At 41.8% G+C, this 15,336-nt stretch overlaps 1 protein-coding gene across 2 annotated transcripts in view; it reads right to left on the bottom strand.

Annotated features, from left to right (window-relative positions):
• STIMATE (STIM activating enhancer) overlaps positions 1–15,336 on the bottom strand; it is a 33,226-nt gene that overhangs the window by 15,645 nt on the left and 2,245 nt on the right. For both annotated transcript variants that reach the window (XM_061458347.1, XM_061458348.1), the window contains exon 2: positions 271–319. In XM_061458347.1, coding sequence (XP_061314331.1) covers positions 271–319 — 49 coding nt within the window. The remainder of the gene's footprint in view (positions 1–270; positions 320–15,336) is intronic.

Here is a 15,336-nt window from a genome sequence, read left to right as displayed (position 1 = left end):
CAGAAGAAGCACAACTTGAAGGTTTATGCCTAAATGCACATCTCTGTAGAGATTCCTGGAAGTGCTTAGTAAGAAAGAACTAGCAGAGAAACACGCAGAAGAGATCTGCATTGACTCATGCATTTTGTTTTTGTTCCTCACGGGTAGTCCCCGATTTCTTGTCATCGCTTTTCTCTTCTTCAACCATCATACGCAAAAAAAAACATTTCCTTCAATTTCTAACACATGCAAGAAACAACAAAAGTAAGAATAAAGCACGCACAAACATACCATATCCTCCAGGGACGTCGTTCATGCTTTGGTTCTCGGAAGCGTTTTACTAAGAAGAAAAAAAGAAAGCAAATAATTGAAGACAATCGGGAGCTCCCAAAACCAACAAGTGAAAGCAAATCAGTTTGCTGAAATTGTACATTCTTCAATAAACGAGATCTTACGCAACAGCATTTCACTTTCTCAACTCCAAGGAGAACTTTCAAAGAAACTGGCTCCCTTCTGTCACCTTCAAGTTCCTAGAGATCCATCATCTGACTGCCAATATAGCTCACTCGAAAACATCTATTACCGACACCGTTTCACTGGCCTTAGCTTTTATGACTGCCCATCCAGAAAACCTAATTTCCAATAGGAAAGCAGGTATTAGAAAAACCCATTTCTTTTGCTCACTACAGTCCAAAAGTCAAATTGGAAAGTATTCTCGCAATACAGGGGCAATCTGTAATATCACTAATAAATCAAGTGAATTAGTAACAGGACAAATGTATTCTCTGACAAAGCATATTTATTTTACGGATGACAAATAAGACTTTTGTGGGCAAAGTGAATTGCAAAAGGAAAGCAGGGCAGACGTTTTAGTCAGATAATCCCTTCACAAAAAAGCTGGTACTATTAAACCCCCCCCCCCCCAATCCAGCATTAAAATCAATGCCAACTATACAAAGCCAAAGAAATAGATGAATTTGACTATTTCAATCTTGATACAGTTTACAAACTGTTTGGGTATCGGACTGAAAGCTCCTCGTACCCCCTGCCCTGCTACTCCCAGGTACTATCCTAGGAAATTCCATTCTTAACTCTTTCTGAGCAAGAAAACCCTTTTTCCCTACTGGGAACTCATGCTGAGCTCTGGTCAGACCTGGAGCAGGGGGCTGGGGCAGCCTCACCTCTGCCTGATCTGGCCTAATGCAGATCTGTTTTCTCTTACAGCTGCAAGATAACCAATTCCTTATAGATCATAAAGACAGACCAAAGACAATGGAGTATAGCAAACCCTTTCACTAAGGATGGGGTTTATGCATGGGTTTAACATATGGGTTTTCTTCTGCCAAAGGTTGTGTCACCCACCAGCTCCTTCCACAGACATCTTGAAAAATATTCTTTAGGCTCTTATTTCAGTCCTCCAAAAGGTCAATAGGATTCTAACCTGGGAGCAGCAAGGAATGCAAGTTTCAAATAGGATGCTGCATATAATGTATGCGTATATTTCAGTGTGAGGTGCCCCTGCCCATGGCAGGGGGGTTGGAACTGGATCATCTTAAGGTCCTTTCCAACCCTAACTACTCTATGATTCAATGATAAATTATGCTCACCTAGCTTACAAGCCTTTAAAACACATGCTGGGTTATGAACCAATCACAACTATTTCAAAACATAAGGCAATATTCCCCAAAGCCAACCTCATAGACATAATACAGCATTAATATTATTACCCAAAGGCCTTAAAATGGACAAAGAAAAATTCACCTCCAAGGTGGAGGGGCAGTGTTTGCAGGGAGCACCAAGCTAACAACTGTCTGCCACCGCCTCTGACAGCAGAGAAAGAAACCAGGTTTCACCCCCTGATAACGCAACTGTTGGAAACCAAGAAGTGACAAGGAGAAAAGCCTGAACACTTACACCAAAGATGAAGCTGTAGTATCAACATTTGCCAGCAGTTTAATCTGTGAATCACATGCTGTAAATACAAAACTGCTGTTGCAAACGAGCAGCAGCCAGCTAAGTTAACCACTTTGTTGTTCATGACAAGGCCTCCCCAGTCACACTATGGATCACCTTCATCAGTGACCCTTCTACACAACAAGAAGCCACAAAGCATCACAAAATAAATGCAAGAAGCAGAAGTTTCAACTTACTGGGATTTGTGCAAGATGCAGGCAAAATGGAGATTAAACTGGTAAGATCTGAATACTTCTGGAGGAGAGGGGGGAGTTTTTCTATGAAGAAGTTGTATAAACCTTTGAATTATTTCTTTCTCTGAAGTATTCACCAAAAAAAAAATCATTGTGGAAGAGAATATTCCAAACCAATTCAACTAACACCATTTCCGGGCTTATCCAGACTGAGAAAAGACTTCAGGAAGTCCATGTTTCTCCAGCCAGCTCTTGAAAACATCACAATTCATTTGAGTTATCATTAAACAGGAAAGTTAACTTTGAAAGCCTCTACAGATGTCTTCTGGGAATGTATTAAATGGCTGATCACACCAGGAACTTTATTTATCCCTCAAGTTAAATGAGACGATACGTTCAAATGCCTTAGGAGGTGCTACCTGATGAATATGTACCTGTACGCTTGAAGGCCTGCTGGATCCACATGAAACAGGGTTGCTTGCTCAGCCTAGTTTCATGCAGCTGTGTCTGCAAGCATCAGGTACCTCTGACATACACAGGTATCGCCAGGAATTGCCCTACATCCCCCGATGCAGTACGCAGGTTACGTTGCCTATGCAGCACAATACAGTATCACTTCAGGGTGGTTCAAGTTGAGAGCAATTTCACTTCTTCCCCAGCAAGGGAGCATGTTTTCTGTAGGGCTAGAGACAGCTGAGGCCTTCCCACTAAATAAATTGAGCAAAACCCTCTCAGACTGTAAATAACCACACTGGTAAGCTCAGGATTAATAGCATGTTTGCTATTAATACACTAATTTTGCAACTAAAACCCAGCAATCCCCCCCCAAGATTCTGCAAATGTTTTAAGGATCTCTCAAACTGGGGAGGGGAAAGCAATTCTTCCCCCTGCCCACCTCCAATAGATGCCATGACTGTAGCCACACTCAGCTCTCAGTTTCCCCTGGCAGCCTGCATTGCCTCACTGTAAACTCGGAGATGTGCACTGGTGTGTGTGGCAGCTGACAGATGGATCTCAATCTGCCAGCTTCTCACTGAGGAGGTGGGACCACGCCATATGCTTCAGTTCGGAGCGTTACACTCGCACTAGCAAGGATTCACCATATTTAATATTAATTAACTAATAATATTCAGAATTCCATGCTGAATTATAAATGAAGGAAGCAGCACTGCTTGTTTATACATTCAATGCCAGAATTTGTCAGGAAAGGAAATAACAGCACTTCTGCCAACAGGCATGTGAGCTGCCAGATGGATCCATAATAGATAAGCATAGAAGGCAGAGTATTGTTAATGCAAAATCCAAGTTCATTAAATTGTCTTCCCATTTCATTGAAAGTCTAGGAATAATTAATGCCAGAGTACTGTGGAAGGCTTTCTAACAGTTAGAAACACAGGAGTTCTGCAATCAGTATTCCAGAAAACTGAAGATGCACAGGGTCATATAGAAGAACAGAAACAAGAAATAAAAGTAAATCTCTCCAAAATGTCAATACAAAAAGCAATGCTTGAACCTGGTACTTGGAATTCTCTTGCTCCTTCAGCTCCTCAAAACGTACCACGGGGAATATTTTGCTGATGTGAACTAACTTCAGTATGGATTCAAGAACTCCCATCAAGTTTCCAGATGGCTGCTCTTGTAGCAGCACACAACTGGCCTGCCTCAGATGTCTGAAATGCTTCTACATATCATGTATTGCATTTCTTAGACTATTCAAACTGTTTGATGTCCTCTGCAGCTGTACAATAACACTGCTCTTCTAAGGAGAGAACTGGGGGGAATTTCACCTGTATTTCCAGTGCTTCTCAAAACGTTCAAAAAACAGGTCAAAGACAAAGCATGTGAAAACTGGTTTGTTTCACAAACCTCCGATACATCTCTGTCATCAGACCTCAGCAAAGTGACAGCTGAGGCAGCCAAACAGGAGAAGAAAACCAAAAGGAGGAAAGGTTAGTAAGGGTAAGGTGACATCTGCACATCACACATGCAAACCTGCTCATGAGCGTGGGCAGGTTCAGCCAGGATGGAATCGGAGCCTTCTCATGGGTGCTCAGGCAATTGGCACGAGGAAACAGCCAAAAGTTACAGCCAGGGAATCTCCAGCATGACAGAAGTAAAAGCCTTCCAGTGACAGCTGTAAACTGCAACAAGCTGCCCAGAGAGCGTGCAGTGCCTTCAGTCTCATAGACCTTGAAAATTCACTTGGGCTGTGCTCTGAGCCAGGAGCCAGGCTGGCCCTGCTCTGAGCACAGGTGGGAGCAGGTGACATTTAGGCTCGCTTCCAACAAAACCTGGCCTGTAAGTCTAAAAATCATCTGCCTGTGATATGACATTTAAAATCTCCAAGATCTGACCAACTACCAAAGGATCAAAGTATGCCTAACTATAAACCGTACACACACGTATCTATGTATGCACAGAATTTAACAGCAAGAACAGTCTGCTGCACTTTGAGCTTCCATGCAGTGTTGTATCATGAGACTGGTAAATCTCCTCCAGCAGGATGGCTTTGCTGGGCCCCCTGAACAACATGCTGCAACCAGACAGATCCTCCAGCAGAGCCCTCATAGTGCAAGACGGTTGTGATGGGCAGGGCTACTTTGATATTAATTCACATAATCTCCAACATTCCAGCATTAAAGTTTCCAGTAGAACACTTTTTGCTAACTATGTACTGAGGAACAGCCAAAGAGCTAAACTGAACATTAGCATCCAAACTCGGAATGGGATGCAGAATTTCATATGGCTACTCTCAGAGAACTGAACTATTTTGAGCCCATTTGGTTATCAGAACATATGCATCCCAAATCTGATCCTGCAATTTCTAACCCTGTAAAAAACTTGTAAAATCAACTACATATGCAGAGCAGATTTCAGGTTTTGAAAATTCTGTTTAGGAAGACTGTCAAAAACACTGTTCTGCTTGTTAGCATCAACACTTTGCCTACAACAGTGGGAAACATGCCTGCAATTCATGAGCACATGCACAACAGTCATTCCTGAAAATTCACACCACCATGGAATGACAATGATCAGTGAACGTTATGTTACCTGTGATCTTTGTCCTGTATTTGAACTTACCTCCCTTTTCCACTAAAGCAAAGCTCTTAAGAGGCTTGTCTCGCAGTTTCACTGTGCCCCATCCCTTATTTTCTTAGCAGCAAAGAGAGAATAAGAAGTTACATCTCCAAAATGGAATTTTTCCATTTTAACTTTGAAGACACAACTTGTCTGATGAGAACAAGCTAAAATCATGCCTTACAACCATGTATCACTTGATTGTCAAAAGTTTCAGTGATAGTTATGAGCTCAGCATCTTCCTATACTCATAGCTTAAAGAAAAACCCAGGGACACAGCAGCTGTGTGTATTTAAAGACAGGTAATAAATGTGATTGCACTAAGGACAAAAACCCCGGTGTTTCTGGCTTGCTGCTCATTTCTCCAGAGAGAATTTTATGCCATTACTGTCTTGGCAATTCAATTTTTGCCCTACTGCAATTCTTCCTTCTTTTCCTATAGCCCATTAGCTACCACTGAGATGCTCAAATACAAGACACCCCGAAAGCCTACCTGCTTACTTCCCCACATAAGAACCCCTGAATTCTTCATTATATTGTTACTTAATGACCTAGACTTGTCAACACTCTTGGACACCAACTCTACTAAAGTAGAAATGATACTGGACTAGAGCAGCTGGTTTCTAGCCACATCCAGTGACACGTGTGGAAAAAAGGTATCAGGAACCACGGTTTGTTTCTTCATGGTGAAGAAAGCTACGGAATAACTCACTCAAAGGAAAACTGTTCTAGTCAATGTTAAAGCCTGGCATACACGAAGCGCACGAGCTCACCAGCTTCGCTCCCCTGCAAAACGGAGCTCTAAAACTTCTGTAAGACAGAAAACAGTACTGGCCATGCAAGTACCCAACCTGTTTTCTTAATTCCACCTCACCCTTGGCCTCAACGCTTCTGTAGATGTGTGTAATTAAGAGATTGTCCATTAGAGATGGTTACCCAGGGAGAACCTTTATAGAAAGGCTGGACACAATAAGGTTTAATGACCCAGCGAGTTAGTTATTCAGGGACATCATCACACTAATGATTCAGTGCCTGGACACCCATGCAGTACCTGCAAAACTGCAGGTTTTCTGCCAGTCTCTTTGTTCCAATGGCAACAGTTAGAAGGATAATGTGGCTGCAGCTCTTGGGCAGCAAAACCTTGGCAACAGCTAAGTGGATCTGACTGGCACGCTTGTTAAAGCGGAGAACAAGGACTTTGTTTTACTGCAGTTAGATAAGCCAGTGGCGAGCATCCACCAAGCCCAGCTATCTCATGAGCAGGGCTCTTTTGTCTCAACACAGATGACGGAAAATGGTGTGCCAACACTGGATTTCACCTAATCTATCGCATAGGCAGCAGTGCTTGCTGGATAAACACTGGAGAATTGCAGTTACTGGAAACTGCCTCAGTAAAAACGTTTACTTCCTACCTGCTTCCACACCTAGCTCAAAGCCTACACAGAAATTCTGTCCCTGCAAAGGCTTTATGATAGCGAAGGGAGTGCCTATTGTAAAAAGTAGCTCGCCTTCACAGTGCAGGGGAGGAGAGGACAAATCATTACTAGGAAAAACTAAAACCACTGCAACCCGAGCTTTGGCATAAAGCAGACAATATTGTTTCTCCAGGAAGAGCGGCCAAGCGCATTACATGACGTTGGTGAGCTTTTTATTCCTAACACGTACATAATTTAATCTCAAAAAACGTATTTGCCAAATGCTTTAGCTTGTAAAGACTGGCTGCAGGAGACACAGCTATTACGTGCCACAGACAGCCCAGCCTGAGCCAATTTCACCAAGGCTGATCTCATGCATCCTGGCAGCACATGATAGTGCGGTTCTGACAGAGGCAGTAATTGGCTGTCAATGAAGAAAACAAACGTGTCTTAGTAGAGCATGCAGCCCAGACATACCCCATCAACCGAGCTCCTTTTTTTAAAGGTAAAGCTTACTTTTAATACAGCTAGTATTTAATACAGCTAGGCACAAGTTCTCACTCTCAACTGCTAACTTATTTCCTATCTCCCCACAGAAAGCAGTACTTTTAGAAGTCAGAAAATCCATGTGGTGCACACTATATGAACAAAAGTATTCAGCCCTTTACTCCCTGAAAGGCACACCAGCACTACAGCAACACTAAAGGGTTGCAAGTAATTGCTTTAAGAACTCTAAGGTAAACCAAGCTTAGGAACTTTTTATCCACGTATTAAAGTTATAAGACAAGATTTGATCTTGGAGACACACATTTGTTATCTCTGCGTTTAGCATATGCAGCACTGTCCAGCTTAGGAACTAGCTTAGGAACTTTTTATCCATGTATTAAAGTTATAAGACAAGATCTGATCTTGGAGACAGACATTTGCTATCTCTGCATTTAGCACATGCAGCACTGTTCAGCCAAAGCATGCTCCATTTGAAAGGTCACAATAAATACAATTTCCCAGCACTTTCAGTAACAGAAGCATATGCTGGTCTGTGTCTTCAGCAGGTATGAGATACTTAAAGCAAAAGAAATCTAAGCCTCCAGTACTGAAAGTACCTGCACAATCGGTTTGAGAAGTTTCATATCCAGCCCTCCTGCAAGCACTCGGAAGCAGCTGTTATTAAACAACTACCCCCACAAAGAGCAGGTAGGCTGCTGGAGAAGGACCTACCACTCCTACCGTGTGACACACGCACCTAGTGAGAGCTGGAAAATGCAGTCTGCTGTGTTCAAGTGGGTTTCCTCCCCCCTCTCCCCCCTGCATTAAAAATAAGAACCATTTGGGAAACATGCATTATTGAGTACAAAACAAACAGAATTAATCTGTATTAATGTGCACTAAGCAGCAACTTATGATTCACAACACCATTTTCATGTACAGCATTCACAAGATCACTCAATAATACATGAAGCTTCCCTAACGTTATTAGCATGACAACAGATATCAATGAACTTTAAGTCATTCAAGCCAGTTGTTTTAAACCAGCTCTTGGGAACCGAGAGAACTGCCAAAGCACAGAGAGAAACTCACTCATCATTCATTAAAATATTAATTAAGCCAGTGACTGTAGCAGTTTTAAAAGCAGAAAGCAAAGCCAAAATGTCAGTTCAGATACAGGCAGAAAGACTGTACAAGGAAAACTGTGTTTCCATTTGTAGAAAATGATAAACAGAAAACATTAAATCAAGAAGGCCAAAGGTAGATGTACACTGTATGTTTAGAGTCCATTAAACTCCAAGTAGCTTTGCTTACCAGATTCATTCTTCCTAGGCTGCTGAAACTATTGAAGCACTGAATTGTAAGCAAGACACATTTCACATAGCACCAGCTTGTTTTACAAGGAACAAAAGATAGAGAACCTATGCTCATACATTCTCTTAACACACTATCAGATGTCAAGAGAGGAGCCAGTGGCCAATTATGCAGATTTCTTTGATATAATATAGCAACAACTAGGTGTTCCCAGTATAAATTAGACTTCTGAAATCAAGAGGAAAATATGTAACAATTTCATGTGCATAAGCATTCTTTTTAATGGTAAAGCTTCATGCTTCTTACCATTTGTGTAAGTTTCATTAAAGCTTCACAACACCAAAACCTAATGCCAGCACTAAACAGTACTGCCATAAGAAACCTCAAGGTTTTTAGATCATACGGACGAGGATGTTTTTCTTCCTTTTCCCCAGTTTAATTTTAAAGCACCTTGGACCATTTCATCTTCTAACATTACAATTACCTTCCAAAGAAAGCATTAAACCCCTATGCATATAAAATAACATACACTGCTAGTCACATCATCCGCGCCGAAAGAGAAAGCTATGCTGGAATATGCTGCATAGTAGCTGCTTTTCCAGCACAAGGGAAGAACAGCAGTTATTCTAAAAAGGAATTAAAATTGTAGAGCATATCCTCAAAAATTAGAGACAAAGGATGTATGTTGTTAATTGTGAACAGTTGTTTGTCATTTCTGTTCCATGGGGAAAAATAAAACCTGTAGTTTTGGTAAATGGAAAAAAAAATAACTAGAGTGGAACAACAAAAACCAAGCAAAGGTTGTTTCTGTGAGTACTCATTCAAGGTGACTGGTTAGCCTGTCCAAAATAGGTAAGATGTACTCTATAAAAACAGTATTTGGTCAAGTTCTAAGCACTGAAATCCAGGATGATGATTCTGTAAGTTTTACCAGTTACCAAAACGACATCAGCCCTATAAAATCTGCTGTTACATTTGAAACCCTCACAAATCCAGGAACTCCTCTCTCTAGTTTACCTCTCACCAAAGACTTCTAGTTACTTCCATTGGCTCATCTCCTTCAACAGCATCACTGAAACACAGCAATGCAGAGACCTCTCCAAGAGTAAGTACGCAAATAAACTTCTTGTCCCAAATCTTTCTGTCTTGAGCAGCTCACAGGCAGCTGCTCCCCAAATCCTCCAAGCTCTATTTAATGCTCTGTGACCAGACGAAACAAGGGAACAGTACTATGCTCCTCTTCTCCCAGAGGAGCCAACACATTAATCACGGCAAGATGAGGAATGGTTTGCCTTAGAATCTGAGGTAGCCAAAAAAGTGACAAAAGTTAAAATGGCCTAAGTTAAAACTACAAAACCATTTGATTATTAAAAAAATTGCAATTTCTAGGTAAACCAAACCCAAAACCAAACCAAACATCATGAACAACAGAAAAACCAAGTTTAGTACCTTCCTTGAGATGATTTTTCCCTCCTGTAGCTCAGCATGCCTCTGAACTAACTTGTATGTGAAACTATGGATCCAAACCATGAATGCAAGCTGTGAGAGGTTTGAACTCTGAATCCATTTTAGTCTGTTTTTACCCCCAGCATTCATTCCATATAACGTATGTACTAGGTTCTAACTGCAAATTTAAATAACGTGCGATTTAGGGTCAGTGCTAGAAAAACAGCTCTTCAGTATTTTGAGCAACAGTGCAAACAAGTTTAATTATTCCTGATTAAACCCTAAACCCGCATCCCTATACAACACCACTTGCAAAGGCAGCCTCATGCAAGCTCTAACCTCATATTCAGTGTGCCAGTGAGATCTAACATATTAAGTTTTGTAGGGAATACATCGTGCTGTGACCAAGAAATCTTTTATAACGTGAAGAATTTCCTCCCAGCAGGCATGAGGAGGCAGACCTGATTTTTCATTTCATCAACACAACCCACCCAGATAAGACTTTGTTAAATACCAGTTTAAGAATGCAAACTTCATTAACCATGAAATTAATACCACTGCAGAACACAAAAATGCACAGTGTGTGTTTGTACAATCAGCTCCTTACAAATTTAATTATAAAACACTAGTCAAGAACACATTCATTATGCAGTGCACAGTTAAACAACAGGCTAGCTAACAGTCCACAAGTTAGTTCTAATTAAACACAGCTTCAGAGTTTCTGGTTAATTTATCATTTTAATAGTTTACAAATGTCAACATAACTTATCCTTTTTCCTAAACATTTCATAATGTGAATGACATGCCAAATTATACTTAGAGCAATCTTATTATCTGGAGTACAATTATATCCAGCAAGCAGCTGAGTAATATGAAAACTTCGTACATTCTGAGCCAACAAGACAAAGAAAGGCATCAGACAACTGCTAATGAAATGTGCAGATTGGTTATCTAGATTTGTATTTTTTTTTGCCCTTAACTTTTACTTGCATGGCATTTCTGGCAATAGGTGCTGCATTTACTGACACATACTAATGACCTGACACCATCGGGATGTTAAGCCACCCAATAAAATGCTATTACAATCAGGCATCCTGTAGGCAGTTTTAATCAAAACCCCCAAGAAAATGTAGTTTAAGCAAGAATAAACGTTACGAAAACATGTTTCTCTTACTGGCAATAAATGCAAAGCCATGTACATAACTATGCTACAAAATAAGACTGGTTTTTCTGTTTTCAAAATAGAAAACAATTCCAAAATTGTTATTCCTAACTTCCTTTCAGATTATTTTCTTCACTTGAAAAAGGCTCAGCTGAGTATTTCCTGACGCTATTATTACTTGGTTTTGTACAACATGAAATTTGTTAGAAAGGTTTGTCTTTTCCTGGAGAGCTTGGAAGGGACAGAATTTACATTACTAGGTATTTCATACATTAAAAAGCACTATGATATTACCATGGTAAAAGCAAGCCATTTACTTAGCTAATGTACTCACATGGCTGCTCCCCCTCTCCTCCCCCTGCTACAGCTTGTAGTGCATCTCTCGTTTTTGTCTCAAACACAGATAAGAATGTCACAGAGACACTGAAAGGCCTGATGATTTATTTAAAACAAACAAGAAGCAGTCACGTTACATGGCTGCCAGCAATACTTCACCATCCCAGAATAAACAAAGCACTTGATCACTGTAAAGCATAATTCACTTGGCTGTGACCAAAGTGACCTCAAAGGGCTTTTCCAAGCCCTGCAGCCACATGCAGCCACTTAACCCGCAGGCTAATAGCTACTACAGCCCACTGAGACATTGATCATTGCTAATTACCATGGATCGGGCCTGAAGGAGCAAGGGGTAAATACACCTTCTTTCCACTGCCATCATGCCCTCCTGCTTCCTCCTTGGCTTCCGACCGGGTGGGAGGGGATCGCATCATCCCTTCATACCGGGTAGTCAGCCAGCCAGCCCTGCAGACCGACTGCCCTGGGAGACAAAGACCCGCTGTACACAGGGAGTCCTTACGGGAAACCCAACACGGACTCCAATGGAAGCTCTCGGGGCCGGGGCCGGGCCCTGCCCCGCGGCCGCGGTGGAGCTGTCCATGGTCTTGCCCGGCCACCCACCTGCTCTGGTGACAAGCGGCTGTGTGGTGCTCAGCTGCCAGCTGGGCTTAAACCACGACATTGTGAAGATACCTGAAAGCGGCCCTTAAAGTGACTTCAGGTCACCTAACACTAGGTCCAAGCGGACATTGGAACACACATTCTACATGCACCTGGCAATTCACCAGGTACCTGCACTCACAAAGAGCTCTAGGAAAGAACACACAGCGCATTCTGCAAGGTGTGCTGCAGCGTGCAAGTACAATACTCTTCCTATTTTCAGCAATAGGAAAGGTCCTATTTGTGATCTGAAATTCTGTATGAGACAAGTTTTCAAATGGGTCACACAAAGAAGATGAGGCAGTCCCCAGCAGTCCATGTGAACATGTACCACATCACTCAGAGCGAATACAATGATGGGATGTTAACCAGTCAGGTAATATCAAGTCTTTTAAAACAATGTCTTTGTTAACAGAACACCACCCTGCTAACAGGCTTCTCCCTATATCTGAGGAAATGGCCAGGTAGAATAAACTTGATACTGCTACTCAGAAGCCTGTATTCCACTGCTGATTTTATGGGATATCAAAGTCAGCTCCCTGCCATTTTCATGTTCCTTAAATCTGCTCAAGCAGAAAGAAAATTACTACAGAACACAACTAAAATAATATGCTTTGGTTCTTTTTCATCTCATAGTTCTCTTTAAGATCCTTTTTTTGAAAGGCCACTGGAATTACTTTAAATTCCTTTTCAAGTCCCAGCTCCCCAGAACATTATCTCCTGCACTAATACTCCCTTCCCTTCACACAAATATGAACTCATACCTCTGAAAAGCATATTTTTACTAAAGCATTTCAAATTCCACTGAACTATTTACCAAGACAGCTTATTAGGTGAAGAAGCATTCACTTTCCTTGAATGGCTTATCAGGTGGGAAAACCTTGCTGTGAAGTAAACTGATCCTAGGGATGTAGTTTTTAAGGTATTTCCTTTAAGGCACTATAAGCAAAAAAGACCTCAAATATATATATATATATATATATATACACACAGTATCTTTTATAACTTCCTGTTATGAAGTGGCTTGGCTTAAATAACCAAGGGTGGAAAATAACACACACTTAGGTAGGAGGGACAAGAGTAAAATTAAACAGCAGACTTCAAAAAAGCAGGCTAACAGTCTTGAGAATGAGTGGCCAGATCCAAAAGGGCTGCCAGGCCAAGCAGATTTGCCACAAAGAGGTAGTTTTTAATCAGTTAGTTCCCTCTGGCATGGAGTTACAGTGGATGGTTAGGAAGGAAGCAACAGAAGTTGTCTCACCCAACTTCAGCACAGCTACTGATATACTGGAATATCTGTAGCGTGTGGGTGAAAGTGTTTCAACACATCTTTAGCTTCACAGCAGAGAATCAAACTCTGAGCAGGAAAGATTAATCCACAGTGATTAAAGGCAACACACTGATGGGCTCCAATAATATTAAGTATATTCACTGCTTACTCAGACATCAGGAAAGTACCTCACTTCTCTAGCACACAGTGCTTTACACTAAGACCAGGAGGGCAAGATCCGAAATCAGAGCGACTAAGTAGTAGATCTGGGAGGCCTTACACTTACAGCAATAAAGACAAATGCAAACGTCTGTTCTTTGGTTAAGGCGCTAGGAAGGCTCCTGCATAAGGTCAGGGTAGATGATAACTAACGCATCTCCTACAAGAAAAAGATTTAGGGGGTTACGACGGGTTGTATATTTGAATCTGAAAATAGCAGGAGAGTCACTCATTGAAAAGGCTACTGTGAGGTAAGAGAATAAGTTAAACTGCTCTTCGTTCCCTGTGTGACAGAACTGGGAGGCAAGAGCTACGAAGAAAAAGAAACTTCAGATTTAATTTCAAATGGTCACTTCATCAGCTCAAAGCGAGAAAGTCTCTGCTCCTGTCACTTCCTGGTTGCGCCAATTCAGTAGTGAGGGCACGCACAAGGCAGCTGATAACATGACTGATCCTTTGAAGCATTAGAAGACAGTCTCAGCAAGGCAGTTTCCACACTCCCTCCGTCCGAGTCACATCTTCAGCAAATTAAAAACCTGACACTTGACCACATTTTAGCCCTTAAAATACAAAGTTTGGCTGATGTCAATGGCGGGTCAGCTGATAGCACAACTTTACAGCAATTGAGTAGGTTCACAAACAAGAGGTCGCAAACTGGCGTGTCAGACCTTAAACAATTTAGCTCCAAGAATAACCCTTCAGTCATTTGTAGATGAACCTTCACCAACGAGGCAAAGGAAAGGTCCTCCTCTTACAGCCAGCTACTATAATCAGAACAAACCAGTACAAAGTTGCCTTCATTCCACTGAAGGCAAGCATGGCAAGAGTTCTAGAAAAGGGCAAGTCTGGGTCAGCCTTTGATTTAGGCACTTACAAAAAACATTCTATTCTTTACATGTCAAATCAAGTATTTTTCAAAGGAAAACAGCCTCTGTGCATACAGAGCAATTCCACAATGTATTTCTGTTGTCATTACTTTCATTTCTGTTTCTACATAGGATTCTGCACCATTTATATTCAAGTATTTTAGCATCTCCTTCTAGGATTCCCTTCCAAATAGAAGACAAAAAAGGACCACCACACAAAAAGACAAGCGATTTTCCCTTTATAAGTCAAATTTAATTATTAAATTTAAATACCAGCCAGTCGTTTGTCTTCAGCTCTCTGACTTTTTACAAAGAGCTGGAGAAGTGATACAGCCACACACAAACAATTCATGCCATTCAAAAGGGAGGCCCACCTCTGCCCTGTTAGCAGTGCCACTTCTCCAGCAGTCCACACGTACAGCCACTTGTTTCTCCCTCAGCACGACCAGCTCAGTTGTGCTGGACAGCTGGAGGACCAGAGCACAGAAATCCTCCGGCTTACAAGTAACCACATTTCACAGAATCATAGAATAGTTAGGGCTGGAAAGGACCTTAAGATCATCCAGTTCCAACCCTCCTGCCATGGGCAGGGACACCTCACACTAAACCATCTCACCCAAGGCTCTGTCCAACCTGGCCTTGAACACTGCCAGGGATGGAGCATTCACAACCTCCCTGGGCAACCCATTCCAGTGCCTCACCACCCTCACAGGAAAAAATTTCCTCCTTATGTCCAATCTAAACTTCCCCTGTTTCAGTTTGAACCCGTTACCCCTTGTCCTGTCACTACACTTCCCTGTTTATTTTTCTTGCTGTATCAGTTGTGATCCAGCTCCAGAAGCTGTGTCATCCCTTCTGCCACAGCAGCTCAGGGACAGGAACAACTGTGACTGCTGAGGAGAGGTCACACGCTCCCTCCTGTTCCCAGCCAAAAGTTCCCACTTCTCTGTCACATGAG

Source organism: Pezoporus flaviventris, unplaced genomic scaffold, assembly GCF_033815535.1.
Source record: "Pezoporus flaviventris isolate CSIRO_AGI_PZ_B2104156 unplaced genomic scaffold, CSIRO_AGI_Pfla_v1 ptg000026l, whole genome shotgun sequence".
Classification (NCBI taxonomy): domain Eukaryota; kingdom Metazoa; phylum Chordata; class Aves; order Psittaciformes; family Psittacidae; genus Pezoporus; species Pezoporus flaviventris.
The sequence above is the reverse complement of the archived record's forward strand: the minus strand, read 5'-3'. Positions and strand labels throughout refer to the sequence as shown.